General features: G+C 45.4%; 2 protein-coding genes across 2 annotated transcripts in view; one reads left to right on the forward strand and one right to left on the reverse strand.

Annotated features, from left to right (window-relative positions):
* The first annotated feature begins 1,439 nt into the window (after nt 1-1,439).
* Nucleotides 1,440-6,615, forward strand: pcsk9 (proprotein convertase subtilisin/kexin type 9). Its single transcript, XM_070908935.1, has 11 exons — nt 1,440-1,478; nt 2,457-2,589; nt 2,705-2,838; nt 2,951-3,092; nt 3,323-3,519; nt 3,606-3,789; nt 3,916-4,086; nt 4,227-4,375; nt 4,462-4,627; nt 5,978-6,144; nt 6,231-6,615. Exons 1-11 carry the CDS (start codon nt 1,455-1,457, stop codon nt 6,423-6,425), a joined length of 1,662 nt encoding a protein of 553 aa, XP_070765036.1. The 5' UTR covers nt 1,440-1,454; the 3' UTR covers nt 6,426-6,615.
* Nucleotides 6,616-10,116: 3,501 nt separating this feature from the next.
* The window catches only part of usp24 (ubiquitin specific peptidase 24), a 28,912-nt gene continuing 12,276 nt past the window's right edge, over nt 10,117-26,752 (reverse strand). Inside the window, exons 20-67 of the mRNA XM_070908879.1 lie at nt 25,929-26,040; nt 25,750-25,826; nt 25,479-25,619; nt 25,128-25,181; nt 24,915-25,030; nt 24,666-24,732; nt 24,365-24,475; nt 24,152-24,250; nt 23,682-23,855; nt 23,498-23,583; nt 23,030-23,123; nt 22,658-22,789; nt 22,439-22,536; nt 22,139-22,234; nt 21,495-21,717; nt 21,244-21,406; nt 20,825-20,986; nt 20,553-20,623; nt 20,285-20,445; nt 20,141-20,202; nt 19,787-19,978; nt 19,555-19,669; nt 19,249-19,393; nt 19,012-19,131; nt 18,770-18,895; nt 18,470-18,568; nt 18,280-18,362; nt 18,047-18,188; nt 17,851-17,970; nt 17,524-17,738; nt 16,631-16,755; nt 16,376-16,517; nt 15,935-16,085; nt 15,686-15,781; nt 15,319-15,422; nt 15,114-15,227; nt 13,731-13,938; nt 13,531-13,620; nt 13,080-13,182; nt 12,859-12,977; nt 12,589-12,702; nt 12,431-12,496; nt 12,264-12,330; nt 12,009-12,087; nt 11,780-11,855; nt 11,348-11,434; nt 11,058-11,168; nt 10,117-10,620 (exon numbers count right to left, since the gene is read on the reverse strand). Of these exons, the coding sequence (XP_070764980.1) occupies nt 10,558-10,620; nt 11,058-11,168; nt 11,348-11,434; nt 11,780-11,855; nt 12,009-12,087; nt 12,264-12,330; nt 12,431-12,496; nt 12,589-12,702; nt 12,859-12,977; nt 13,080-13,182; nt 13,531-13,620; nt 13,731-13,938; nt 15,114-15,227; nt 15,319-15,422; nt 15,686-15,781; nt 15,935-16,085; nt 16,376-16,517; nt 16,631-16,755; nt 17,524-17,738; nt 17,851-17,970; nt 18,047-18,188; nt 18,280-18,362; nt 18,470-18,568; nt 18,770-18,895; nt 19,012-19,131; nt 19,249-19,393; nt 19,555-19,669; nt 19,787-19,978; nt 20,141-20,202; nt 20,285-20,445; nt 20,553-20,623; nt 20,825-20,986; nt 21,244-21,406; nt 21,495-21,717; nt 22,139-22,234; nt 22,439-22,536; nt 22,658-22,789; nt 23,030-23,123; nt 23,498-23,583; nt 23,682-23,855; nt 24,152-24,250; nt 24,365-24,475; nt 24,666-24,732; nt 24,915-25,030; nt 25,128-25,181; nt 25,479-25,619; nt 25,750-25,826; nt 25,929-26,040 (5,571 nt within the window). The 3' untranslated portion in view covers nt 10,117-10,557. The remainder of the gene's footprint in view (nt 10,621-11,057; nt 11,169-11,347; nt 11,435-11,779; nt 11,856-12,008; nt 12,088-12,263; nt 12,331-12,430; nt 12,497-12,588; nt 12,703-12,858; nt 12,978-13,079; nt 13,183-13,530; nt 13,621-13,730; nt 13,939-15,113; nt 15,228-15,318; nt 15,423-15,685; nt 15,782-15,934; nt 16,086-16,375; nt 16,518-16,630; nt 16,756-17,523; nt 17,739-17,850; nt 17,971-18,046; nt 18,189-18,279; nt 18,363-18,469; nt 18,569-18,769; nt 18,896-19,011; nt 19,132-19,248; nt 19,394-19,554; nt 19,670-19,786; nt 19,979-20,140; nt 20,203-20,284; nt 20,446-20,552; nt 20,624-20,824; nt 20,987-21,243; nt 21,407-21,494; nt 21,718-22,138; nt 22,235-22,438; nt 22,537-22,657; nt 22,790-23,029; nt 23,124-23,497; nt 23,584-23,681; nt 23,856-24,151; nt 24,251-24,364; nt 24,476-24,665; nt 24,733-24,914; nt 25,031-25,127; nt 25,182-25,478; nt 25,620-25,749; nt 25,827-25,928; nt 26,041-26,752) is intronic.

Here is a 26,752-nt window from a genome sequence, read left to right on the forward strand (position 1 = left end):
CGCTGTGTCCACGTGTTGAAACAGCATCAACAGATACACTCGGACCAGAGGACGCGTTTTCTCACGCAGTAATTACAGGGTGGCTCGGTGGGAGCGTGAAACATGACTCCTGCACGGTGAGAGGTGTTTTTAACGGAGAATCATTCGATACAAAAGCGGTGGCGTGAGCCCCAGAGACGTCAGCAGTCCCCGCCTTGAATTATAAGAATCAATTGTCCGATTTTTTTTTTTTTTTTCTAAATCAGAAAGGTGGTGATGGTTGGAGGCGTTATCTGACTGTCAGACACACAGGGCGCGCGGCTGCCGGACACACCGACACATCTGGATAACTAATACTGACACTAACTCCCATCAGTGGGTTTGCGTAGTTTAATAGTTCTCCTGATCGTTTTACTGGAAGCAGGCCCGCAGGTTGGGAGAATGCGTCGCACCTCTGGCTGGATTGGCTGGGCGCTGTGTTTGTGCGCATCTTTGACCGTGAGCGCGCAGGACTACCCCGAGGACGACGAGATGATCCTGGATCTGATCCGCGAGGACGGGACTCAACCCGAAACCGGAGCCGAGCCCGCTGCGGAGTTCCTCAGGTGCAACAAGGTAGTGATCACAGTGGCGGCGGCAGTGGTGCAAGAAATGCTCAAATAATCCGTTTCCTGCATTTTACTTAAGTAAAGGTATTAGAATTAAAATGTATTTAAAGTACCAAAAGCAGGCTCCTCATTATGCAGAATGGCCCATTATAGAATAATATATATCATTAGATTATAATGATTGAGATATCACTTTCATGATACTACCTCAAAATTGTACTGAAGTACAGTACTTGAGTAAATGTACTACTTTCCACCAGCAGCCTGACACCGCCTGTTTTTACCTGACAAGTCTTCCTGGTGCAGATTTCACTCTTTATTAAAATATTATTTTCACCACTGAGTACGCAATTACAAATATTATTTAATTTATTTTACCTCGATGCTTTGCAACATTTGCAACATTAAAAGGTACAATCTTTGCTCGTTAGCTGATCCAGCTGTTGACAGATTAACCTCCATTTAAATGTGCCTGGAAGCGGCACATTGCTTTTTATTTATGCAACATGATCAGGACGATGCTGATCCACAAAGCAACCAGGCGCAGAAAATAAAGTATTTACTCTCCATTACAAATTATTGAGTGACCTTTCGAAGAAACTTTATGCATGCACGCCTCATTTCTCTGCGTGCATTGGGGGGGGGGGGGGGGGGGGGGGGGGGCACCTGCTCTCTGATGTTCTCTGTGCTGTGCTCCAGGTAGCGTGGCGCGTGCCCGGTCAGTACCTTGTCATACTGCGTCAGGGAACGCACGGGTCTCACGTGCAGAGGACCATCAGGAGACTGACAGCCAAAGCAGCCCGGAGAGGCTACCTGCTGGAGATCCTGCAGACATACTCTGGAGCTCTGCGCGGCTTCCTGGTCAAGATGAGCAGTGACGTCCTTCACCTGGTAACTGCCTCACCTGTCAGCATGCTGCCACTGTGCTACCAGTAAAACCTGTGGTGGTGAATAAAGGTGTGGGTTAACTTTTTGTCAGCTGATCAATGTGAGGACACCAACTATCAAAGAAATCTGTTATATCAACAAGTTTTCCTGTTTTATTGTTTTACCTCTTTGAATCACAGCGGATGTAATGAGGCTTATTTTACACTGATCAACAACAAGGACTCTTCACTGAAGAAACAAATCTACAAATGGATCTATACTATGTAAAAATATAAATTACAATTTGTAATTTGTATAATATATATTTTTTTATTCATACAGTAACATAAAATAAGGATAAAACTATAACAGAAGGTACGAAAAAATGTTGAAGTAAATCAAAACCAAATTGTAAAAGATAAATTATGAGTTAGTAGTTATGATGATTTCCGCAGGAGGACATTTGTGGACATCCAGATAATGGAGGTCATGTCAATAGTACAACGCTTTATCTGAACATACAGTTGCATATCATGTGTATAACAGTGGATATCTGTATTATGTCTGTGGGTGATGTGCCTTAGGGGTAGCATGTAGATGGAGAATAATAGGGGACCCAGGATAGACCCCAGGGGGACCCCTCAAAAAAGAGGGTCTTCAACCATAACAGAGAAGGGCCTGCTGGACAGATAAGAGTCAAACCAATCTCGTCACGTCACTGTTGCTAACGTAGCTTTTCAGACAATGGATCATAGTCCTCAGTATGTATGATGGCCAAAACACTCCTCACACCATTGAACTCCCGGTTTGATCACACTCAAGGCAAAAAAACAAACAAAAAAAAGAAAAGACATCCACTGTGACTCAAATCAAAAAACAAAACATGAAACAAAGCGGCTACAATAGTAGGTGAGCAGCTTCACTCTCATCAACTTCCTGTGCAGGCTTTTTGTTTTTGCTTTAGACTCATAAACAAAAAAAAGTTGATTGTGTTCCTGCCAGGCGGTGAAGCTCCCGCATGTCCACTACATAGAGGAGGACTCATCCATCTTTGCTCAGAGCGCCCCCTGGAACCTCCAGAGGTTACTGCAGCCTCATGGTGGCACCTCTGAAAACGGAACGTACAGGCCACCCAGTGAGTCCGTCTCTGTCTCTGTCTCCCACACACACACACACACACACACACACACACACACACACACACCTGAAGTAATTACATTTCAAATCCTCACGCCCTCTGTCCTCTGCAGATGATGGAGGGAAGGCGCAGGTGTATCTGATGGATGGCAGCGTTCAGAGTTCTCACAGAGAGGTTGAAGGACGAGTGCTCATCACAGACTTTGACAGCGTCCCCGAGGAGGACGGAGTCAGAGTTCATAGACAGGTTATTTGCACTTCAACAACACACGTGCATGTTTGTCATTGCAGCTCAGTAACAAAGCTTTCACACCTGGACACTTGATTCACCTTCATCTCCAATCCTCCCTCCTCTACAGGCCAGTCAGTGTGACAGTCATGGCACACACATGGCGGGGGTGGTGACTGGGTCGGACTCTGGTGTTGCTCGCGGTGCCGGTGTTAACCTCGTCCGTGTGCTCAACTGTCAGGGGAAAGGGGCCGTGTCAGGAGCTCTGGCGGGTAGGATTATATTATGTTATGACCACCCAACATTGTCCACTGGTTGTGCATGTTTTAAGACCATTAAAAGGAGTCATTTTAGATGAAAAGCAGGAGTGGAAATGGAGCTGCTGCCAGTGCGACCATTATGTACAAACACAAGTGCAAAGGGAAAGAGAGGAAAGTGCAGCTGCACGGTTTACGTTGTTATTGAAACTAAGTGTATTTTCTTTTCTGAACATCTCGCTCAGGTATGGAGTACATCCGAGCAACTTCACTGGCCCATCCGGTGGACCCTGTGGTTGTTTTGCTGCCTTTCGTTGGTGGTTTCAGCCGCTCATTGAACACAGCCTGTCGGGACCTGGTGGCTAACGGAGCTGTGGTCATCGCTGCTGCGGGGAACTACAGAGATGACGCCTGCCTCTACTCGCCGGCGTCAGAGCCTGAGGTTACATAACACTTCGTCTAAAAAGGAGCCTAATGGATGCATTCACACACAACCCTCACCTTAACTTCTGTTTTGTGTCTGTGCAGGTCATCACGGTGGGGGCAGTTAACTCAGCCGATCAGCTCATGTCACAGGGAGCAGGCGGCACCAACTTTGGCCGCTGTGTTGATCTGTTTGCACCCGGCGATGACATCGTTAGTGCCAGTAGTGACTGCAGCACCTGTTTCACCTCCCGTAGTGGAACATCGCAGGCTGCTGCACATGCTGCTGGTATGCGCGCGCACACGCGCGCACGCACACACGCACACACACACACACCTCAAATGAAGAAATCAAAGTCATCTGTGTGTGTAGCTGCAGTAGAAGTGCCTTATCTTTTGGTTTGTGCATGTGTAGGTGTAGCAGCGGTGATCCTGTCGTCCAATCAGAACGTGTCACCGGTGCAGGTGCTGCAGATGATGCTGCATCACTCCATCAGCAACACAATCAACTTCCTCTCTCTGTCTGACACACATCGTCTCATTACTCCAAACCTGGTGGCGGCCATGCCTCCTGCCAACAGCTCAAGTTAGTGACTCACAACACTTAATCTTACACACACACACACACACACACACACACACACACACACACACACACACACACACACACACACACAGCATAACACTTTGTAGTGGTTCACACTGTGCGCCTGTTTGGATGTGCAGATGGGGAGCTTCTGTGTCGGTCAGTGTGGTCGGAGAGGTCAGGGGTCACGGACACCGACAGGGCTGTTAGTCGCTGTCGTCTGGGGGAGGAGATGATGAGCTGCAGCAGCTACAGTCCTGACGGCGTCCACGTGGGAGAAACTATCGCTGTGAGTTCAAACGGACGTCTCATTATCGCCAAAAACATTTTGATTTAAGGTCTTCAGTTTAAAAACCCTTCATTCTGCACCGTCAGGTGAACAGCGGGCAGATGGAGTGCGCCGCCTATAAAGGTCCGGGGGGTGAAGGTGTGTATGCTGTGGCGCGCTGCTGTGTGATAGGCGGTCTGCAGTGCCAGGTCCATGCTAGTCCTGAGCCTGGACAAGATGCTGAATGTGTCGGCTCGCAGCACCACCTGACCGGTAAGTGACAGATACAGTCTGCTGTAGTTTCAATGATACGAGCACACCTGTCCAGCTGGTGTCGCTGTTTTCTTGCCGAGAATTAGATGAGATGAGACGTTCATGTCCATTCATTACATGTGAAGGTAGTTAAGGACTGTACGAAAATTATTGGGGTGGGGAGGAACCTTTCGTTTGACATTTTAAAAAAGCAAGACCCTTCTGAGGGGTTATTAATATTAATAGTTGTATAAATGTTTTTAAGAACTTACAAAAATTGCAACACCCCCTGATTGATCAACTCAACCCAGCATAAAGCATAAAATGTTTATAAGACAATATTTTTTACATGCAGAGTGGAATTAACGATTGCCAAAATTAGCGCAAACATAAATAGTGCGTTCTGTTAACGGAGCATTTCAGCTGTTTTCCATTTTCAAACCTTCAAACCCTTTCATTACCACTGTTACTCAATGAGGCGGCAGCTTGGTTGAACATATTGGTGCCACTAGCAACAAGAAAATAAAGTCCTGTTTCTGAGAAATGGTTGTTGGCAGAATGCACCTTTATGATCCATGCCACCGTCACGAGGCACATTTCCGTCACAACTATTTTGATGTAATTTTGTAACAATACATCTTGCAAGAAAATGATGAAATATAAAGAAATCTGGGGCATGGAATAATCGCCCCTTCCCCAGAAATCAGACCACCCTCCCTCTTTTCTGACCCTACCTCCCCCACTAATCATTTTCTAACTGTCCCTTAGCTTCGTATAAAGACTGGAAACAAAGGAAAGTGCGTTGTTTTTAAACTTCAATTAATTAATAAATTGCTGGTGCTGGTACCTTTGGACAGAGCCAGGCTAGCCGTTTCCCTGTTTCCAGTTTATGCTAAGCTAAGCTGTCTCCTGCCACCAGCTTCATATTTAATGGAGACACATAAGAGTGGTATCAATCATCTGATTCTCTGCAAGAAGGCGGATCAGCAAAGAGAAGGGGTAACTGTTGATGCGTTGAACTCAGTCAAACTTGTAACTCTGTAAGCGCTGTACTGCATATAAAGTAACCTTTAAACCAAGAACAATAAGCTTTTGATGTGGCTGCATTTAGAACATCTTGGTCAATTATCTTAGTTACCATGGCAATCACCCTGAAAGGCAGCAGAAATACCAGTTGTGTGTGCAGTATAAAGAGCAGGGCTGTCAGGGGCCGTTATAACCCTTCAATGGTGTGTTACTTTACATTATGGTCCTCATGCTGCTTCCTGCGTGGAGGACGGGTCAGTGCTGGTCTGAGAGTCACTAATGGACAACACTTTAGAGGTTTTCCTTGCTTGAGCTCATTAAAGCTCGCAGCTCGTCTCCCTCCAGGCTGCACATCTCGGTCCACTGCTGGGATCTTGTCTGGCTCCCGTCCACATCGCGGTGATCGGAAGCGTTGTGTTGTGAAAGACGGGGTGACGTCTCACGCCGTGTGCTGCCATGCTCCGTCTCTGGAGTGCCGCCTGTTGGAAAACTCATCAGCTGATAAAGATCAGGTAGGAAATATCTTAAATAGACAGAGATGCCTTCAAACTTTCTCCTCTGACCTTCACCCTTTGACATTGCTGCTGTTCTCCTGCAGGTCGAGGTGTCCTGTCTCGCTGGCTGGACTCTGACAGACTGCAGCACCGCCTCTCAGGGCTCTGCTATCTTGGGACCAGTTGCTAAGGGCAACAGTTGCCGTGTCCGCAGCGCCACAGGGGCTGATGGGGTAGCAGGCATCGCTGTCTGCTGTCGCGTCAGACCGCCAGAGCAGCCCGACACAACTCGGCACTGATCCGGTCTCACACCACTTTGATATTTCTCTAACGTTTGTCTTTCATCAGTGACAGTGAGCACTTCTGTAAAGCTGTTTGTGTTCCAGATTTGTGATTAGGTCAAAATATGCTCCAGCACATATTGTATTAATGCCTCAGACGTACATATGTTGTCTCATCTTGTTAGCTATTTTAAAACCAGTTGTAAAATGTAACCAAATATTTTTGTATCTTTTACAAAATAATACTAATAAAAAAGCACTTTCAGGATAAAGGCCTAGTTGTATTTATCTGACATATTGTCAATATGCTCTTTACAAACTCATAAACACATCAATTCAAGTGAACGCTGTGAGAACTTTTCAACAGTTCCTAAGCAGACAATAACGACGGCTCGGTGTCAGTGCGACAGTTAGCCAGCATGTACAATACCAGGACCCTGAAAGTGAAGCAGCTAAATGGAATTCAGCCAACATTCATTTTATTATTTGTGCCTGTGATTTTCCTACAGTGACGTCAAAATGTCTTTGTGAAAAAGACTTATGATGAGACAGTCAGCACTTCAGTCAAACTAAAGCCGGATACTCTGAAACACACATCAGAGCTCACGCAGCTCACCACATACTTAATACATAATGAATGTGTCTGTGTTTCCAGCTCAGACTGTAGGCGAAGAACCAGGGAGGCTCAGTTGGGCAGCGCTGGGTAATCAGCCTGATGAGCAGCTTGATTAATAAGACAGTTACCGTCCGCTCGCTTTGTTTTGCATTTAGTCTGGAACAGTAGGTGCACTCCAAACAAGTAGCGGACTTCAAGGTGCATCTTTCTCTGCTTGAATACAGTTGTCTGTGTTTAGCATCAAACTGCATTTATGCAACGATAGCTTTTAGGATTCCACAGTTCAAGCCACAAAAAAAAAAAAAAAAAAGGTGGAAAAACACTGTGCCATTAAAACCAAGCACAAGTTTGATTGCAGCAGGAAATCTGATATTATTACGGCTAAACTGATACAACCCTTCACAACAGATTTCTTTTATTCTAAGCAAGAATAAGGCATGACACGAGGCCGAGGTTGTGCATGAATTCATGAAGTGAAGCTAACCTGATTACCTATTCTCAGTCCAGTAGGCCTTTTTCTCAGCAGACATTTTGACGTGGCGTTAGCTGTAAAAGTGTACTTGTACAAATAGCGATGGCTCTATTCCCAGGAAGTCCTGGTAGTGTCACTGTGAGCCAGCGTTCACAATACCAGGACCCTGAAACTGAAGCAGCTAAATGGAATTCAGCCATCATTCATTTTATGATTTACACCGGTGTTTTTCTTACTGACAAGTCAAAATGTCTTCAATGGAAAAAGGCCTGTTTATCGTCTGTAGTTTAAAATCAGATGAGTTACTAAGAAGAAACAAACATCTTGTAAGGTGTCTCTCCGGCCTGCTGTAAAGTAGTGAATAATTTGTAAACATACATAAAAACAATGTTTACAAAAGGTTGTGCATTCCAGTTTATTTTATATCAAATTTCCCCTTAATCAGACTCTGATGTACAAATTAAAACCGAGTTTTAACATGCATTACAGAATCCTGCGATGGCAGAAGTGAATTTTCAAAATTGAATGACAGTAAAAACCCGTACAGATGCCTATCCCTTCCCACGCACTTCCCCATCCCTCCCTGCATCCCAGGATTAAAACAAGAGATTGTTTTTAAGTTTTTTTTTTTTCTTTTGTAAGTTTTTTTTTTTAAAGTAGTTGTGGTGAAGTAGCAGTGGGGCAAACCTAGGAGCGACTCTTGGCTGAATGCGACTCATGTTGCCATGTATCACATGGCACAGACTGCATGCAGCTCCATCAGGTAGCACGTAACCGGCCACAGAGAAGGGGCGTATGTTTGTGACAGTAAGTGCTAATGACCAAATTACACAGCAAACAACACAGGGGGCTGTTTTTTTTTTCTCTGTCACACAGAAAAGACAAACTTCACCACCACTTACTGCCACACATGCAAACGTGCCGGAGAGCACGACGTGACATTCACATCTAGTGAGATAGAGAGGAAAATGGGCTGGATGGGTGGGTGGGGTGTGTGTGAGTGTGTGTGTGTGTGTGCATGCGCACGCACGCAGTGGAGCCTCAGTGGATTGATCACATGACGACTCCCAACAGAAAACCAGTTTGCATGATTGCTTCGTAGGTCCTCACACTGTAAACATTTACCTGTTAAAGCTGAGAGCTAATCTGCTAAGCTAGTTTAGGCTCATGTCTTCAGAACGTCTGAGTGAAAGTGTGGCTTCCTTAAAACTATCTAGCATAAATCAGTATCTACAAAGTGTCTCTGCTTGAGTGCAGAGTGAAAAGAAGCAGCATTTTACCATCACCAGGGTAAAACATACACCCCCCCCCCCCATCATACACACACAGAATCAACAACCGACAGTTACATTCCTACAATCCTTTGTCACAACACACAGAGGACATTTTCCCTGTATTATTTTGGGTCTAATGGGGATGAAGAAGCCCTGTTGCACTCCTACAGCGAGACTATTTGACCACAGGAGACACTGGTTGGGTGTCACGGTCAGGACAGGTGGAGCAGACGTTAACCACCCACCTCCTCAGAGATGTGACAGTGTCAGAGGTGGGACAAGGGGAGGGGAGATCGGGAGGTTAAGGCACTTCAAGTCTCCCGATGATTGAGGGTAGGGATGATGGATGCACGCTGTTCTCGTATGAAACTAGAGCTACATTTGGGTTCAGCTCCTCTGTGTGTGTGTGTTTCCAAAGGTAGACAAAAGCAAAAGGCAAAGCAAAAAGAAAAAATTGAGAAAAAAAAAAAAAAAAAAAATCAAACCTGATAAAGCAGAGGTAACAGTGAGGCGAGGAGGACCGGTTCTTTGTGTTTGTGAGTGAAGTGAATGAGTGACACACATTTGCATGTTTTTCACAAGTTCTATCATAGTGTATTATTCTTTGTGTGTGTGTGTGTGTGTGTGTGTAACCTTGGCACCTAAAAATAAAACATGCTCCTGAGCTCCCCTTCAGTCGGCACTGATGGCCCACCACGACTGATCTGTGCGCTTCCAGATCAGCTTTTCTTGCATAAGGCTTGAGTCCCTAAACATCCTCTCCAATAGTCAATTCATCCAGAGTCAAAGAAAAGTGGCAAAGAAAATAAAACACAGCGATGAAAAGAATAAAATCCAGCACATGAGGCTGCCTGACAGCGAGATGAAGAAGAAGAAGAAGTAGAGGGAGAGTGCTGACAATGGCACTGCTTGTTTCAGATTTGCTGAGGGCCGGGACTTGTCCTGTTTCTAGGACAGGGCCTGCCCTGTACTGCGTCCCCGTGACTACACTGTGGTCACCGGGGTGAAAGCTTAAGTCACAGGCAGAGTGGCTTGCTATCAGGGCTTCAATGTGTCTGCATAAGTGGCACTGAAAATATAAGTTGTTAAAAGCAAAAGGAGGAGGAGGACACGACTGCAAGGAGGCTCTAGAGGAACTGACCAGTGCTGCTGTACGTCACAATACACCGGGCTGGACTATAAAGTGCATACTTAACCCCACCCCCTCCCAAGTGCTCCTGTGTGGAGGTGTTCCTGTACAAGTGCACACGTGTGTCTGTAAGTTCCTCTAGAGCGGCTAACGTGACCTCTCGCTATTTGCATGGCTGTGGAGAAGAGCACAGGAGACTTTAAAATATTATCTTACACTGGAAATTACATCTATGGAACAAATCTTTACAATATGAATATGTCTATGTAGATACATTGGCAAATATGAGCAGAAAATTGTTAAAACACAACCCAAACCCATCCTCCACCTTGCTGTCATTCTGAGTGAATGAATGAATAAAAGGATAAACTGAAGTCATCCGTGATTGTGGAAGGTTTCTGCACTTCCCACCGTAATCAACTCTGCTGCCCTTAATGATAATGCATCTCCATCATCGCCTTGGCTGTTCTGAAAAGAAGTAATTTATGATTTATTCATAGCTCCTTCGTTGCCGTAGCGACCAAGAGAATGAGTGTTCTGATTGGCTTGTTGTGGAGTCCTAAATGTCCCGACCAATCAGAGGCAAAGTGCAGCCCTTTCGATTGGCTGCCCGGAGCTGTGCCGCCTCTCCTCCGGAGGGATCCTGCTGGTTGGTGGAGCTAGGGGTCTACATCTTCTAGATCGCTCTTCGAATCGCCGAGCATCATGGGAGACTCCGAGCCCTGGGAGAGGGACAAAGTGTACGTTTAATATGAGAACAAAGAAATGTGTTTTTGAGAGGAAAGGGAAGAAACGAGATAATCTCAATGTGCCAAGCAGTGACAGTGGGATTATAATTTCTATACAACACATCTGTATCTATCTGAAGTATTCCTGCCTGTGCCAGAACAAGTCTGACAATTTTGTGTTGTGTGGGCTTCCTGTCAGGCACAGCAGGAGTCAGAGAAGAATGGAGCAGCTTCAAATCCACCGCTAATAACAACCGTGGGAGGTAGCAAACTGCCTTTACAGCTTTTGACAGAAGCCAGCGAGATGTTCCATTTCTGTTCCATTCTTCTCTTTTTGTCGGCGTGAACTGAGCATGAGCTGCTGTAATGCGATGAGTCATGTAAGAAGCCCGCTGTGCTGAGCAGCCAGCGAGGTGAAAGCTGAGGGCTACCTGTCGGATGCTGCGGTCGGCGTTCTCATTGGCCGGGCTGCCGTCGGAGCCGTTGCTGCTGCCAGACTGCTCCTTTTCGTTCAACAACGCCGTGGCGTAGGCCAAGGTGTCCTGCAGAGTTCGATACACAGACAATGACACAGAAGTGAGCCGAGTTGAGAGCAGAAGAAAAAAAATAAACAAACACAAGACAACTGGTGTGTTTGTGTAGTGGTGGAACTGGAGGAGGTCATATCATGCTGATACACAGTATTTATGTGTGTGTGTGTGTGTGTGTGGTGTGTGTGTACCTGTGCAGAGATAGTACGCTGGAAGGTTTTATTGGTGGATGTCTCGTTGGAGACGTTGCTCTGCGGAGTCCAGTAATGTTCTGTCATCTGCATAAACACAATGAGCATAGAGGATAATTAACAAGTATTTATTTACACAGTGTATGAAATGTTGTCCGCTGAGGTGTCCTGGTGGTCTAGGGCAGCGAGTTGATACGTCAGATAAAAAGGGTTGGGATTGGGAACCACTGGTCTGGAGATTTAAAGTGCTGACAAAGTTTGATTCCCTCTGAGATCTTTGTTACATGTCACCCCCCCCCCGTCTCTCTCTCCCCCCTCTTTTCCTGTCAGCTGTCTACTGGCACTCTCTATTAAAGTCAAAAAATGCCTAAAAAAATACAACTAAACATATTTCTCTGCTGTATGTGGCGACACAGTATTTCAGATGCTTGCCTTTTTTTGCAGCCACTGTACTGCCCAGCTCCAGTGACCAGACAAGTCCTTGAAGTAATCCTTGGCTGGAACACACCTGGTAGAAACAATAAAAAAGGAGGAGGCTCAGAATTATATTGCTCAGTTTATCTGTAAAAACAAGCATGAAAGTATCACCCACAATGAAGTATATCTAGGAGAATTACTACTCCTGGACCACCCTCAACTTCTGACCCTTAGATGTACTCACTTCTGGGCCAATGTGACCAGGAACTTCACACACTGGTAACAGCGTCTGCTGTCCACGTTGTTGCTCTGGTGCATCAAAGCTGAGAAGAAAAAGCACTTCAATAAATCCAGTTAATACACACACAAAACTGACAAGCGGCATGGCAGTCTACCAAAGAAAACATTACATTGTAGATGATGACTGTACACTGTTTCACTCCACTGCGTTGTTACACAGCTGTGAGAGCAAAACAATAACAGAAATACAAAGACGTACCTAAAAGGCCTTTCTCTGACTCAAAAGCATACTTGAGTCTCTGGGCTTGCAGAGGGTCCTCCATTACCTGATGTAAAATATGTGATGTTAGCAAAGTGATTGGATTTTAGAAAGCTGGTGGGTCAATAGATGAAGGGTCACAGAGTTAACTGATGACTGTCACTCACTAGTAGCTCTTGCAGCATCTGAAAAACGTTCTTCAGTTCATGAGGAGGAGCCGTCTCCAGCTGGGTCTATGAGACACAAAGCATTCAGAAGATTTTAGAACAAAGAAAACTCTGCGTCGACTGAATGTCTTTCAGCTCTGACAGAAGCTTCTTTTTACCTTGAGCAACTGCAGCACACCCAGGGAGAAGGGTTCGTTACAGTACGAACTGTAGGTCACCATCTCTATCAGCAGAGACAGGGGACCTGACAACTCACGCATGGCGAACATCACCTGGTAGACATTCACAACGACAATGAGAGAACATCAGTCAAAGAAGTTCTGAGCCTTTCGATGTTTGTCCTGACAAATAGGTCATGGCCTTGAATGGATTGTCAATCAAGTCTGAAAAAGTTTTAAATCCTGTGAGCTGTTGGGTTTGTACGTTACCTCCAGGAGGTAAGGCTGTCCCTCTGGAGTGAAGAGTGAGGCCAGGATGTCGGCGTGGAGGGGGAGGAGCGGGGTGGAGGACGGGACGTTACTCACGCGCAGTTTAAACCCTCCCGGAGCTACGCGGGACGACAGGTGAGAGATGGAAGAATCGGAATGAGAGCTGGATTGTACAAAAACATCAACCCTGCGACCCTCAAGATTTGATTGAAGAGTCTCACCCTGCGTCCGCTGGGGGCCGAGGTCACAGTGCAGAGTGATGAGGGCCAGAGTGCTATGGAGGTGAAGGAACTCCCGAGCCTGAGCTGGACTCCACCGCCGGTTCTGTAGGGACACAGAGAAACATTGTGAATAAACTACACTCACAACATTTAGTGCTGTTGTGGTCAATAAACGATATTCATTTGTCATTCTTGCACCTAGAATCAAAATTTTGATATTTTTAAATGCAGACCATATTCAAAATGTATTAACAATTCAAAACTACATTCACGTTTTAAGCATTTTGCGGCTGCTTATTTCAGAGGTGACATACAATGAGTGAAGAGGAAGAACAAAAAAAGTCTTAAGGTGAAGAAAATCCTGAGCGAAAAAGTGCAGCGGTCAAAGTGAAAGTTTCATTGTTTTGTGAATCAAAACTTCTACTACACCCTGTATATTATGCAGTTCTACCTGGTTGTTTTGCCTATTGGGTCCCAACAGGAAGATGAGCATCCGGCGATAAGCTGAGTGTTTCAACAACAGCTGGCAAGGACCGCAACCCTGAGAGAGACGAGAGAAAGACAAAACACTCAGAAAATCAGCTGTTTGTACTTTGAACACTAACGAGTGCAGAAAAGTCTAAATGTACTTATTTGTTGATGGTTTATTACCCTCTGAGCGAAGTTACTGAAGAGGCCGAAGTACTGCGCACAGTTTTTCACATTCTCAGGAACATCTTTGTCCAACAAGGAAAGCAGGGCGTCGGTCAGGTTGTCCAGTCCCGGGTCTCCAAAGTGAAGCGCGCTCTCCAGAGTCTTTTCGAGGATGGAGGCGACCACCACCCTCACCTCCCTTACACTGCACTCCAACAGACAGACTCTGTGGAGGAGATATAGAGATAATCAGTATCAGTGTTGGAACTGGACATAAGAGACAGGAAACACCAGTCTGAATCTAGCATGTGATAAAGAAGCGTAAACACCCTCAGTATTTTGGACAGTTGTTGTTGTGCTGGCTGTCTTGGCCTCGAGACACACAGCAGAGTGCGACACCCTGTATCTGCTTCCTGTGGGAAGGGGCGTGTGGTATGTGAAGGGGGCCGGGGGTGTACTGTTATTCAAACGTCCGATGTTCGACGACCAATCATGTCTGAGGACCATATGATCACCCCATGGCTACACACAGAGTAGTGCAAGACAACAGCTTTCTCAAAAACACACACACACACACACACACACACACACACACACACACACTTTGGGAAACTATCCTCTGGCTCTAACTGTTTACATTCCACAGTGAGCTACATGCACCCAGGTGTTTTTAATACTCCTGCTGTCAGTGCAGATGCAATTAAAAGCACGTTCAAGAGGCTCAGACGGTGTGTGTATATTTGTGTCATTAAAACATTATGTAGAGATCAAAGGAACGATCATATATAAAGCTTGAATATGCAAGACTGTGTACATGAGAGAGAGTGAGTGAAGCTTTAGTGGCTGCAGCAGCAGCAGCAGCATTACCAGTGTGGAATTATTTGACCCCGGCCAGAGTTCAATGTGTATTGATTAGAATGAGGGAGCAACGCTGGGAGCTGCCAAGTCTCTAGTATCGCATATCACTAGGACAGCTACAAAAATGCTGCAGTGATTAAACCCGGGCCAAGACCCCTACAAACACACAGTATATCCATGCACGATGTTTCAGGAACTGCATAAAGCTGAAGTGATTGTGTTTTTGCTGCAGAGAGGCCAAAGCTTTTTGGAAACCTTTTGTGGAGCAGGTGGACAGAAAGCTGCACTTTGTCCCTTTTGCACTGGAAACTGGCCATCAAGATGAAAGTCATGTTAAACTGTTATAATTAGCTGATAATTACAAATGTAGGAGTTTTTAATAGTCATTTCTTTCTTACTTTCTAGTTCGCATGAAAAATGGCCTTTTCGAGAGACCCCTTTCTTGTGCGGGCACAGTGTGCATCACATGCAGTATGTGATCAAAAACACACTGGACATATGTAACAGGTCTGTGGGTTCAGCAGCTGGACAACAACCACTCACCTGGTGATCTCTCGCCCCTCTGGTCCAACCAGGTACTGCACCATCCACTGGCACGCCTCGCAGCTCTTAGTGAGCAACACCTCCACTGTCGCCATCCACTCCTCTGTGTCCACCCTGCAGGAGATATAGATGTAACACACATCTAACGTTGTTGCTTATGAAGGAAGCTCCTTATTGAGAGGTGTGGATGTGTGTGTGGACATACCGGAGTTTCTTTTTGGTGTGCAGGTAGGTGTGAAAGAGAAAGTGAACAGCCAGCTGAAGACTCTCTTTGGCCATGGGCTGGTAGTCTGGATGCTTCAGCTTTGTCTGTAACACACACACAAACATCTTTGTCTGAACACTGACAATCGTACTGCATTTGCTCTCTGTATTATTTATTGCTGTGACTTTATATTTCTATGATGAACAATTGTGTAGTTTAGTTTATATTACTGCAATAAAGGGTGTATTTAATTTCTTCTTTAAATAAATGCCATAAAAAGAGTTACAGTCGGATGGTAGGAGAGAAAGAAGGGACTGTAGTTGCTTTCAGATTCAGAAAATCGAACACAAACAGCAGAAGCACATACTGCGTTGACGGAGGCCAGGGAGAGGGTGAAGTTGAAGTAGTCGCTGTTGTAGACGTCTCTGTTCCTCATGAACTTGAGATTTTCATCTCTCACCATCTACACAAAACAAAAATGGAGAGATGAACGTGAGTGATCGAGCCGATTCCCCCTCTATTACTAACAGAACAAATGTTAAGGTCACAGGTGACTTTAAAGACAGACTTTCTCCCCTTTGGCCTCCATGTTACTTGCAGCTTGATGCCACTTTACCTGATAGATGCTGGCAGGCATCTTCTCTACAAACAGGCCCTTCTTCTCTCCCTTGCGGACCAGGCGGGTGAGGAGGGTGAGGCGGTCGTTGTTGGCCCTGGGGGGGCGAGGAGAGGACTGTGGGGAAACATCTGGAGAGGACGGGGCAGACCTGGGAAATATAGAGACAGAGGCTGGATGATAATATGTTCCATGTATAACTAAATAATGGCTTTTCTCCAAACATGAATTACATATAAATGTATGTGTGATGGCTGGAACGTTTCATAAAATGCTCTAATTTCTGTCCGTTGTATTAAACTGGTTTTAAATTCAAACTGTCACTGGCAGATAGACGACCTACAGCGATGTCATTCCGCTGACTGCTGAAATTGTGACTGATACATTATCAATGAGAGTGTTTATGAGGGGAGTGTAGTATATGGTGGGAGGTTCACTCACAGTGTAAGGTCCTCAGCCTCCTGCCTCATGATGCTGACTCTGCTCTTCTTGGGCAGGACGGGCGAGTTCTGGTCACTGATCTTCTGATAGAACAACATGTAGGCGTTCCAGTACCTCCTCCGCACATCAGGGTATGGGTTGGCTGCACACACAAACATGAAGGTTACTTTATGTGTGCCTCATGAAAACAATGTGCAGTTTAGCAATTAAACGAACGGTGTCACACAGATGTCAGAGTTTCTGCATGTGACTTACATTGGTCGTAAACTTTGGGACGGTACTCTCCACCAAAGCACTCGTACTCCAAGGTTTCGTCATTCATATCGAACTCCTCCACCACGTTGTCGTTGAACTTGTACCAACGTCCACGTGCGCTACCACTAAGAGATAAGGACAAACAAAGATGTAGGGAGGGCAAGGAAAATGTCAGATTAGATTCAGATTCATCGCAATGTGCTACTTCAGAACTGCAAACTCAGCACATGCTTGAATGAATAATACATCAAAACAGCAAAAACAAAAAAGGCATACATAATAAAACATGTACACAATGTTCTGACTGTGGTTGACGGGGCAAAAACTGGATCTTTTCAGGTTTGCCACCAGGGCGTGGTGTCCACCTGCATGCTGACCTGCCTGTCTGGTGACTTGTCTAAAGATCTGAACACACACACAGATCTCCTCACTGATTTGGAAGCAGCTCCAGAAAGTGTGTGATTTCCTGGAGCGAGATCAGCGTCCTGAGAACAAACTTTCTTTGTTGTTGTCTCAAGCGGGGATAGGAACAAGCGAGTGGGCGAGAAAAGGGTGCCAAATATTAGCTCCTGCGGTCGTTTTACATTCCACTTCTTCAGTGAGCATTCCTGCCTTCCAGAGCCAGACATCTGGAGACGCTTACAAACTAAACCAGGACAGCCCACGAAAGTCTGATGCTGCATTTATGTGCCCCAAGGAGGTCCTCTAAAATCAGCCTGGAAAACTAAAGCAACATATTAATGTGCTCCACTAATCACTGGTTATGTGTTTCTTATGTAAAGCAGGAACATGAGCTGGAAAATGCAAATCAGAGAACTTTGCAGCACAAAGTGTTTTTGATTTTCAGAGAATATTAAACCCATGGAGGAACATCTGACTACAGTGTCTCTTACCGTCTGTCTTTAATGAAGGAGTAATAGTGTCCGGCATGTGCCTGACCGCTGTGGACAACAACTCCCACGAGTTCATAGTTCTCAGAAATCGTGACTTTCTTCCTGGGTGACCCTCCTGAGGTCCCATCGCCTCGCCCCTCGCCACCCTCTCCGCTGCAGTCTTGACGAGCCATTCCAGAGACGGTGTAGGGCTCCATGTTCAGCACCCAGGGGAACTGTACACCAACAAAAGCCAATTTATATAAATCATGTATATATTTCTGGGATTTGAGGTGTCGTAACAAACAAACAGAGATTCATGATTTTGGGATTAGAAATACTTCGTACCCTAATCTGTTCGTCGTATTTGATGGAGCGTCCGCTTTCCCAGTCGAAGCCGAAGCGCATGAGGTGAATACAGAGAACGCTGGGCAGGGATTTGATACATGTCCTCTTCACTGTGGTTCTCTGTGCAGATGAACACATTGTAAGTACACATGACATCAGTGCTGTAGAATAAAAGCATGCAGAGCACTATACGCACCTTCTCCTTGCATTTCTCACAGTAGTAGGCGTTGCTGCCCTCCAGCACCTCTCCTCTGACAAACTGGTCCAAGGAGATCTCTAAACTTTGGCACGACGTCACTCCGAGGTTCAAAGCCATGAATGTTTCTTCACGCTCGTATCTGTGTAATAACAGGTCAAATGTCATCTGTGATGGGTCTCAAAATGAAACAACGGTCCTGAAGTTTGAGAAAAAACACGATTCTTGCTTACCTGTGAGGACAGTCTTTACAAATCTTCTGGTCGGAGAAGATTCCCTGAAATGTGTTTTTGAAGATCTGTTCTCGACCCATTTTCTGGTGGAAAGGAGTTTCATCATTAATTGTATTGCAAATTAGGTATTGTAAGTGCGTAGCTGGTGCTTTTGTTTTTTAGAAATTGCAGTGGTGTGTGTTAGTTTTACCTTGAGATGTTCGTCAAGCTGGTCCACCAGGCTGGTGAAGAACTCATAAGCATCCTGCTGTTCTCTCACATACAACTCCTTGTTCCACATTTTGAAGATCTGCAACAGACAGAACAGATTTGCACGTGGAGAATGGTTCGGTAATAAACTCTATAAACAAGTCATTCCACACTATAACTGAAGATAGAAGAAGTTGACTATCTGCTCGTCAGGTCAGAGACCGACACTTGGAAGCTGAAAGGGTGAGTGCATTATAATCAGAGCATCTCTGGTTTCTGGACAAAGTGAACGGTCCGTTACCTTCCAGAAGTTCTCAGGTACGTAGTACTGCAGTTTGCTCTCCATCAGGTGGCCAAACAAAGACTGGACCTGGTAGAAGACACTCTCTTCTGGCTGATCGGTGTCATCCTCAATGGACAGGAAAGCCTTAAAACCAAACGTACATACTCATTAATTCACTGTGTGAAACTCAGTCTGGACACAAAGAGCAGATGCCCTCTGGTGACTGCAGAGGGTAAACAGAACACAGAAAGCGTGTGTACCTCTGGTAAGCCGGGCTGCATATAGAGCTGCTGAAACACAGCATTCATGTAACACGTGGCTCCACCGTTCTTCAACCCAACAAAACCTGAGACTGAGCGGCTCTCTACGGGGGGTAGATACTGAGAGAGAGACACACACACACACACACAGAGTTAGTTTCACAGCCAAACCATGAACCACCATCAAACTACATGTAACAACAAATATTACTGTAAGAAATATTATTTGAATCTTACATCGAATTCCTTGCAGAGGGAAGGATCAGACTGGTGGTGCATGGACATGAGCTCTCTGGTGATCAGCCGGAGGTTTGAGAGAGAGCTGTCTGCCAGCATCACCAGCACCTCGTAGGCTGCCAGCCTGCTGCTGGCTGTGCTGCACCTGACCAGACACACACACACGGAGATGGCAATAGGTTAAGGTCTGTAGTGGTTTGTCCATTGCGAAAAAACAGCAAATGGCAGAAAGTTATTGAAATGATCCACAAGAGATTACAAGAGAAAAATAAAATATAACCGATGGATGAGATTAAGATGCCGTACTTGGGGTGGAAGTCATGGCTGGGGGCCGGGGAGGGAGTGGGGTTTGAACTGTTGATGATGATGCGCGAGGCTCGAAACAGGAAGTCATCCAACAACTGCTGGATCAGAGACGGACCTGAAGAAAAGAGTTGCACATCCTCACATTACATACTGGTGTTCTCAACTTAACAAACTCCCAAAAATGTGTTTAAAGGGTGCAGATATAAAAGCCTTTAACCTTGTCTGTGCTCACCGAGATGTTCCTTCTCATTGCCACAGAGTGAGAGCAAGGTCTTGATGAGGCGGAGGTGTCCTGCCAGGAGGATGTTGTCCGCCTCGCTGGTCTCCATCTCAGAGCTCCAGCTAGGCTCAAAGTTGTCGAGCCAAGAGATCTCGTCCTCCAGCATGGTGGCTGCACTCACTTTTACTACCTCCATCTCTGAAGCTGGAGGACAACGACAGGCAGGTGGAGAGAGGGCGAGAGAAACACTGACCTTTAATGGCTGAAACAAGCGGCTAGAACCTCTCTATTACATAAATTGTTATATCTGGTGCAATTCTTTATATCTAGGTATTGATAAACTGAAAAGGGAATTTATCAGCTTACTGGTTAGATCATCCAGAAGCTGACATCTTAGGTCAAAGTACTCAGTGCATTGGGACAGCAACCTGAGAAGAAAAGCAACATCAATCTCAAGACCTCTGCTAACATTTCAGTGTTGTATAGCTTGTGTGTTTCTTGCTGATGTACCTCTGGTTGACCCCCCTCATGACGGACGTAGGACTCCATAACGGCAGCTGAGCAGTGAGAATGACTGAGAGGAGGAACAAGTTGGGTTTCTGGACTTCGGCGAAGGCTGAAGTGTCAGACTGGCTCAGAGTGTAGAGCTGATCACAAGCTACACGGCGGATCTGACAGAGGAAGGGACAGAGACGGCAAGTGTAAACACACACAGCAATTTTTAGGATATATTTCTTCTGGGAAGTCTGTTAAACAAAAAGAGGGTGGTGTTGTTTACCTCTCCGCTGGGAGATCCCAGCAGAATATCGATAATGAAATCATTGACGGAGGGAAGGTTGTAAAAAGAACCTGGCGAGTGAAACACAGCATTTAGTGTCATTGTAGATGTCTGGCAAACACAGCAAAAACACAACCTACATACTAAAGAAAATGCACATACTACAGTATTATGCCACTGCTTAGAGGAGTTACAGCACTGTACAGTAAATATCAAAATAAAAAGTGAGCATGTATTCTTGTAGTGTGTTTGAACTCCTGCATGAGTCTTACATAGCTGCTGACAGCGTAACTGCAGACAGGTAACCAGCAGAGACAGAGCCTCGCGGGCGATGATGGCATCTTTGATAGAGACACTCTGCTGTCTGACACATATCCCTGCATGTAGCGCTGTCGGCGTGGTCTCGCCCTCGCTGCTGGAGCTGCAGTTACTTCCTGCAAACACACACAAGACATTCCTTTCAATTTCGTTTATTTAGCATTTGTTTGTAGCACTGGAAATGCTTTGACCATGAACAAAACATTAAAAAAGGTCACAGATAAGGAATGACGTTGTGCAGGATTATTACCACACCTACTGACTGTAAACATCTGGTCGACAACACGAGTTCCCAGCTTATATGTAAGCACCTTGTGGAGAATGAGAAGAGCTAGCACCTACGATAACAACGAAAGTGTGTTTTCTGCATCACCTGTGCTGCTGACTCTGGTGCGGACTCCCTGCGGCAGAAGGGAGCTGTGGGTCTCTCTGATTGGCTGCGGGCTGCCGACCAGATCCAATCGGCCTGCTGCGGCTGCCCAGGTCAGACGCATGAAACAGGCCACAGTGGAGGTGAAGTCACCCACCTCCATGGTCTAGAAAAGGGACGGAGCAAACATTGCACTTGAAAATATTCTACACTAACAAGGTCACACTGAAAGTGAAAGCGCATTTGTCCAGTACCTGAATAGCTACTCGGGCCGCAGGTATGATCTCCTCGACTCTTATGGAGGAGCGCTCAGACAAAGACATCTGTCTGTAGGAGGACTTCTCTGGAGTTCCACAAAGAGACAGCTGTCGCCCAGTCCGTCCGGCGTTACGAAACGGACGAGATGACAGCGCCTCGCCATCCCTGATGACATCATCATCCAGCGCTGCAGGCATGCTCTGGCCAACCAGAAGAAACCTGCAAACACAGCCAATTGAGTATGAAGGCTAACTTGGTATGTGGCCCAGATTATGCAGCCCTGTGTGTGTGTGTGTGTGTAAATGGTAAATAAATGGTAAATGATCTCACTTATATAGCGCTTTTCAACCTTCACGGTTCCCAAAGCGCTTTACAGCTAAGTCTCATTCACCCATTCACTCACACATTCACACACCAATGTCGACCGAGCTGCCATGCAAGGTGCTGGTCTCCATCGGGAGCAACTTAGGGTTCAGTGTCTTGCTCAAGGACACTTCGACATGACGGGGGCAGCCGGGGATCGAACCCCCAACCCGCTCTAACCAGCTTTCACCTCCCGTGCGACAGTGCTAACCACTGCGCCACCATGCCGCCCCGTGTGTGTGTGTGTGTGTGTGTGTTCGAGAGAGGCATTTTGCACCTGGCCAACTGAAGACAGATTGAGTAGACTCCTTGTCGGGTCTCATAGTCCACCTCTGATGGGATGGAATCTCTCTGCATAACATTCACCACCAGACTGCAGAGGAAAACACAGAGAAATAGTACTGTCAGAACTAAAAATAAATACTGTGAGGCATTTTGGATAAAAGCATACGCTTCCTGACATATGTGTGCCAGTATGTGATGCAGCTTGACAAGTCTGCCGATTCGTCCCACAGTGAAACAAAACAAACACCAGACAATGATGGTTGTTCTTCAACAGGTCTGTTCTCTAGGTTACCTGAGGCCTCCGGCTTTAAGGAAGTTCTCGCAGAAGGACTTGCTGCTGGTTTTGGCCATCTCATCATCCGATGTGGGCATGAGCTTTGAACTCAAGACCTAAAACACAGAGAAAGAGAGAAGAGGGAGGAAAATAGATGTCACGAATCTACCTTTAAAGATTCAGAACAGGTGTTATATATTGGAAAATGAGCTACTGCGTTTAATGGAGTGTGCGTACCTCCAGGTTGTATAGCACTCTGAAGGTGGACATGCCCGGGGCCGAGGATCTGAAGAGGGACTCCAAGATGGACGCGGCACTGGGCTGGTGCTGCTGCTTGGAGGCCATAGATGGAGAGCGAGAGCCTGTACCCTGGAACAGTGTCTTCTACAGAAAGGAGACACAAAGGAAGTTTAGAAAATAACGGAGATAGAAGATGGAGAGAATGTGTAAACCAGAGAGAGGCAAGACTCATATAGACTTGTTACAACACAGGTGCTTAGACCAAACACATCAAATAAGAATAGAAAGGTAGAGCATTGAGAACTCATGGCAGGTGCCACTTGACCAGAACGCATCGCAGAGAGTCTGGCGTACCTGATGGCTCCAGACGCTGGATTCTTTGGGAACAAAGTTGTCGAGAGCATCCTGCACTTCTGGATCTGTTGGAATCAGCAGCAGCAGCTTCCTCACACGAAGAGTGATCCTGGAGATTACGCAAAAAAAAGAAAAGGAAAACATGAAAAAGAGGCCTTTCAGCTGCCTGAGGTCCTGCCATAGTCACTGTGTTACATTAGGCTTAACCAGTTGAACTAAAGCTCATAAATTTAGTTAAATAACTCACTAATGTGAAATATTTCTACTACACACAAAAGCTGGGAAGCATGAATATGAACTTGATCTTAAAGCATTAAGATAGTTATAGCCCTTCCAGGGGAAAATCACTTGTCCCCAGACAAATAGCAGTGTTTTTATATACAGACAAATGGCATCACAATGACATAATGATGAATGATACCTCTGATAAATATAGTGACTGATAAATAAACAGTTCTTTCTTTGGTGTATGTAACTTCTCACCTGGATTCATCCAGGTTAGCCAGCTGGTAAAGCATCTCGAACACATTACACACCAGAGCCATCACCACGCCGGGCAAGGACTTCTCCTGGAGACAGAAAAAACAGGTTCCCAGTGTGTCAGGGCCGATGTAAGCCTGAGTGCGTCCATAGTTTTGTAAATGCGCTGTCATGTCTGAGCTGGTACCTGCTCCAAGGCGTAGGCAGAGTTGAAGACAGCCGAGCTGGAACTGCTGGAGGCGGAGGCCGAGGACTCGGAGCTGCCAGAGGGAGTGCCGGTGCCCGAGCTCTTCACAGTCAGGCTCTGCTCATCACTGAAGCCGAGCTGGGACAGCAGCTTCTGGTCCCGATTCATGGTCAACTAACACACAGTGGAGGAGCAGTGAAGGGACGGAGTGAGAGGAAAAACGGGGATTGAGGTTGATCGAAACTGTGTTTCCCCTGCCACACGACAGATGCAGCGGGACAACCCACCAACAAAGAGGAGGTGGCACCCTGCTTAGAAGAATTTACTGTGCATTGATTTGTAGTTTGTAATGTGTCCTGGCTTCAGGGGAAACACATGGTTGGGAGAAGAGTAAAGTCCTTTGATGAGGGAAGGACAAGTGCAATTGTATCCTTAAAACAAAAGAGGAACACAAAGTCATTAACACTTACCACGCTGTCATTGGCAAAGATCTGGACATTATCCACCGGACAGCTCAAGTGCTCGGCTATCTTCCACCGGATACTTCCTACTGTCTCATTACTGTGAGTCTGCAGGACACACACACACACACACACACACAGAGCGCAGGGTTATTTCCTCTGTAGATGTAACTCTACACCATAAAGGTGCGTTACAGGGCACTAGGAAAAGTTTTACAGTACCTCTAAGGTGAAAGTGTCTTTGGTTGACTCATAGGTGATGTGAAGAGTGACAGGGTGTCCATTGTACGAGGCCCCGTGAGGTAGAATAGTGCGAGGAACTGAGTACATATCCTACACAGAAACATACACAAAACATAAAAAAAGGTGTCATCTTCAAACATGAAAAAAATCTCATATCTCTCTTGTGTTAAAACTATTTAGCACAATCAGTGTCTATGACTGCGTGTCCTTGTTTCTCATGTATCACTAACATATTTACGGTCAACGATGAGACCCTTAAAATGAAGAAGACAGGGCCTACCTCTATAGTGATGACGTAGCGTTCAGCCAGTAGCAGCAGTCTTTCGATTATCACCAGCTTAGTGGATCTAGAGATGAACATAAACAGAAGACCTTCAACACGACTGAAGAAAAGTGTTTTTATAGTAGTTATAAGTATAAATTTACTCTCTATGATGATTAGTTAGAAAGACCTAGGAGAAGGAACACTCAAACAAACATGTTTTAATAGGTTTAGTAACCATGTTCTTACCCAAACCCCCCTCTGTACCTGGATGGTGATTGTACAGATGTGGCCACAGTCGGCATGGCAGTGGCCGTCAGCATCTTGGTTGCCCTAGTAACAGCATGTGTCAAAGTAGGCCCACCCAGGGCCGAGCTGGCTGCCTGAGGGGAAAAAAAAAAAGAGAAACAGAAATGAGCTCTCAGGTGTTGATTTCTGTGACACAATCACTCCACAACAGTAACATATTCGACTACTTACCTCTAGTCGCTTGTAACAATCAGCGATGAACTTCTTGTGCAAAGACACAGAATCCTGTAAAGAAGAAAAGGTAGTATTACATGTGGTTTCAAGTTTCAAAAAGGGACAGAACACACTGACACACTCACATATGTTAACACTGGCGTTTCAATTACATACAGTATTTGTTCGTTTAGCGTTTTCCGACACTACTAACCACAATATACTCAACAACAAGCGGCGTCTTTTACTTTCTGTAAACAAGATGGCAGCATCTTAAGTTCCCCTGTTATTCTCAGACAGTGAGACACACATGAAGGGTCTACTAGAAGAGTGGGCCCCAGGAGTATGTGGGCACACACGTATACTGACCTTCTTCATCTTGGGATTAAGGTTGGTGTAGCTATATGTAATAATGAGCTGGATTGCTTCATTGGCTATCTCTTCATCAGGGGTTTCCATGGCGATGCGCCAGATAAAATCCATCCCTGCCAGGTCAAGGCGTTCCACACACTGAAATCAGACCATATGATACATTAAATATAACTGTCACCAAAGATGTGTTTTATCTTTGTCCATATTTTCTGAGAACTCATCATGAGTAAATAACAAAATGCAGAAAAACATGTGATAAAGGACTGACCAACTGAGTTCCCTGGCGTTTGAGGCGATGGTCACACAGATTAACGTTCTCAAAGAAGGTCTTAAATAGATTGAAACCTGAGAGACACATAAAAACATGTTAACTGATGTATCACTTTCATAAACTAACTCTGAAAGGCTGTAATGCTCAGTAGTGCATCTCCTTGCAGAGTCTCTCACCATTCATAGTGATCTCATAGGGCTCCAGTTTAAGGATCTTCTCCTTGAAGAGCTGCTGCTGAACATCACTCTCGAGGTCATGCTGTCCTTTGGTGAACCACTCAAAACACATCTGCACACAACAAAACATACAATGTTCAATATTAATTAGATTGAATTTTGGATACATGACTTGGGGTGCACTGTACTGTGAGTCCTTCAGATGGTAATCTGCCTATTTTCCTTTGGTTAACAAGGAGCAGCTGTTGCAGACGTCACCTTTAGTTCAAATGTAAAAGTCTGCACAGATCTATGCAAAGACCAGATTCCATACTGGGACAGAAGAAGGATGCTCAGGGTCAGTGCAACAAATCATATCAGTCAGATCGACGGTTTTGCCCCCAAACAGAATTACACACAGACCAGCCTACTGATCTGCACAAGGTGCCTCCTCTGATAGTTCTCTCTTATGCGTGGCTTAAATGGTTTGCTCAAAACATCAGCTCACAACGGGCTGGCGAGGTCTAGATTGGCAAAAAACTAATGTTGAATGGTAAATTAAAACTTTGAAAAAACTTGCTTTTGTTAACTTTTCTTAATGTTTTTATTGTGAAGCACTTGTAACTTTTGTATTGAAAAGTGTGACTTCGCTTACTTACTAACTACTTAACAAATTTTAATGTCAAATTCACAAGACGACACTAACAATTACATGTATAGTTCATTATTTCTGAGACAATATAATGAACCAGGATCAGAACTTATTTGAATGTACGTTTTTGTATCTGCCTTGAACAGCTACTAGCAACTAGCTAACCCTACCCATCATGTATAACTGCATAAAC

Source organism: Enoplosus armatus, chromosome 7 (genome assembly GCF_043641665.1).
Source record: "Enoplosus armatus isolate fEnoArm2 chromosome 7, fEnoArm2.hap1, whole genome shotgun sequence".
Lineage (NCBI taxonomy): Eukaryota > Metazoa > Chordata > Actinopteri > Centrarchiformes > Enoplosidae > Enoplosus > Enoplosus armatus.

Excerpts from the sequence above, each read along its gene's own strand:
- pcsk9 (XM_070908935.1), top strand. The coding sequence starts at position 1,455 with ATGAGCAGTGACGTCCTTCACCTG. Across the intron at positions 2,839-2,950 it reads GAGTCAGAGTTCATAGACAG|GCCAGTCAGTGTGACAGTCA; the intron begins GTTATTTGCACT and ends CCTCCTCTACAG. Across the intron at positions 4,376-4,461 it reads ACGTGGGAGAAACTATCGCT|GTGAACAGCGGGCAGATGGA; the intron begins GTGAGTTCAAAC and ends CTGCACCGTCAG.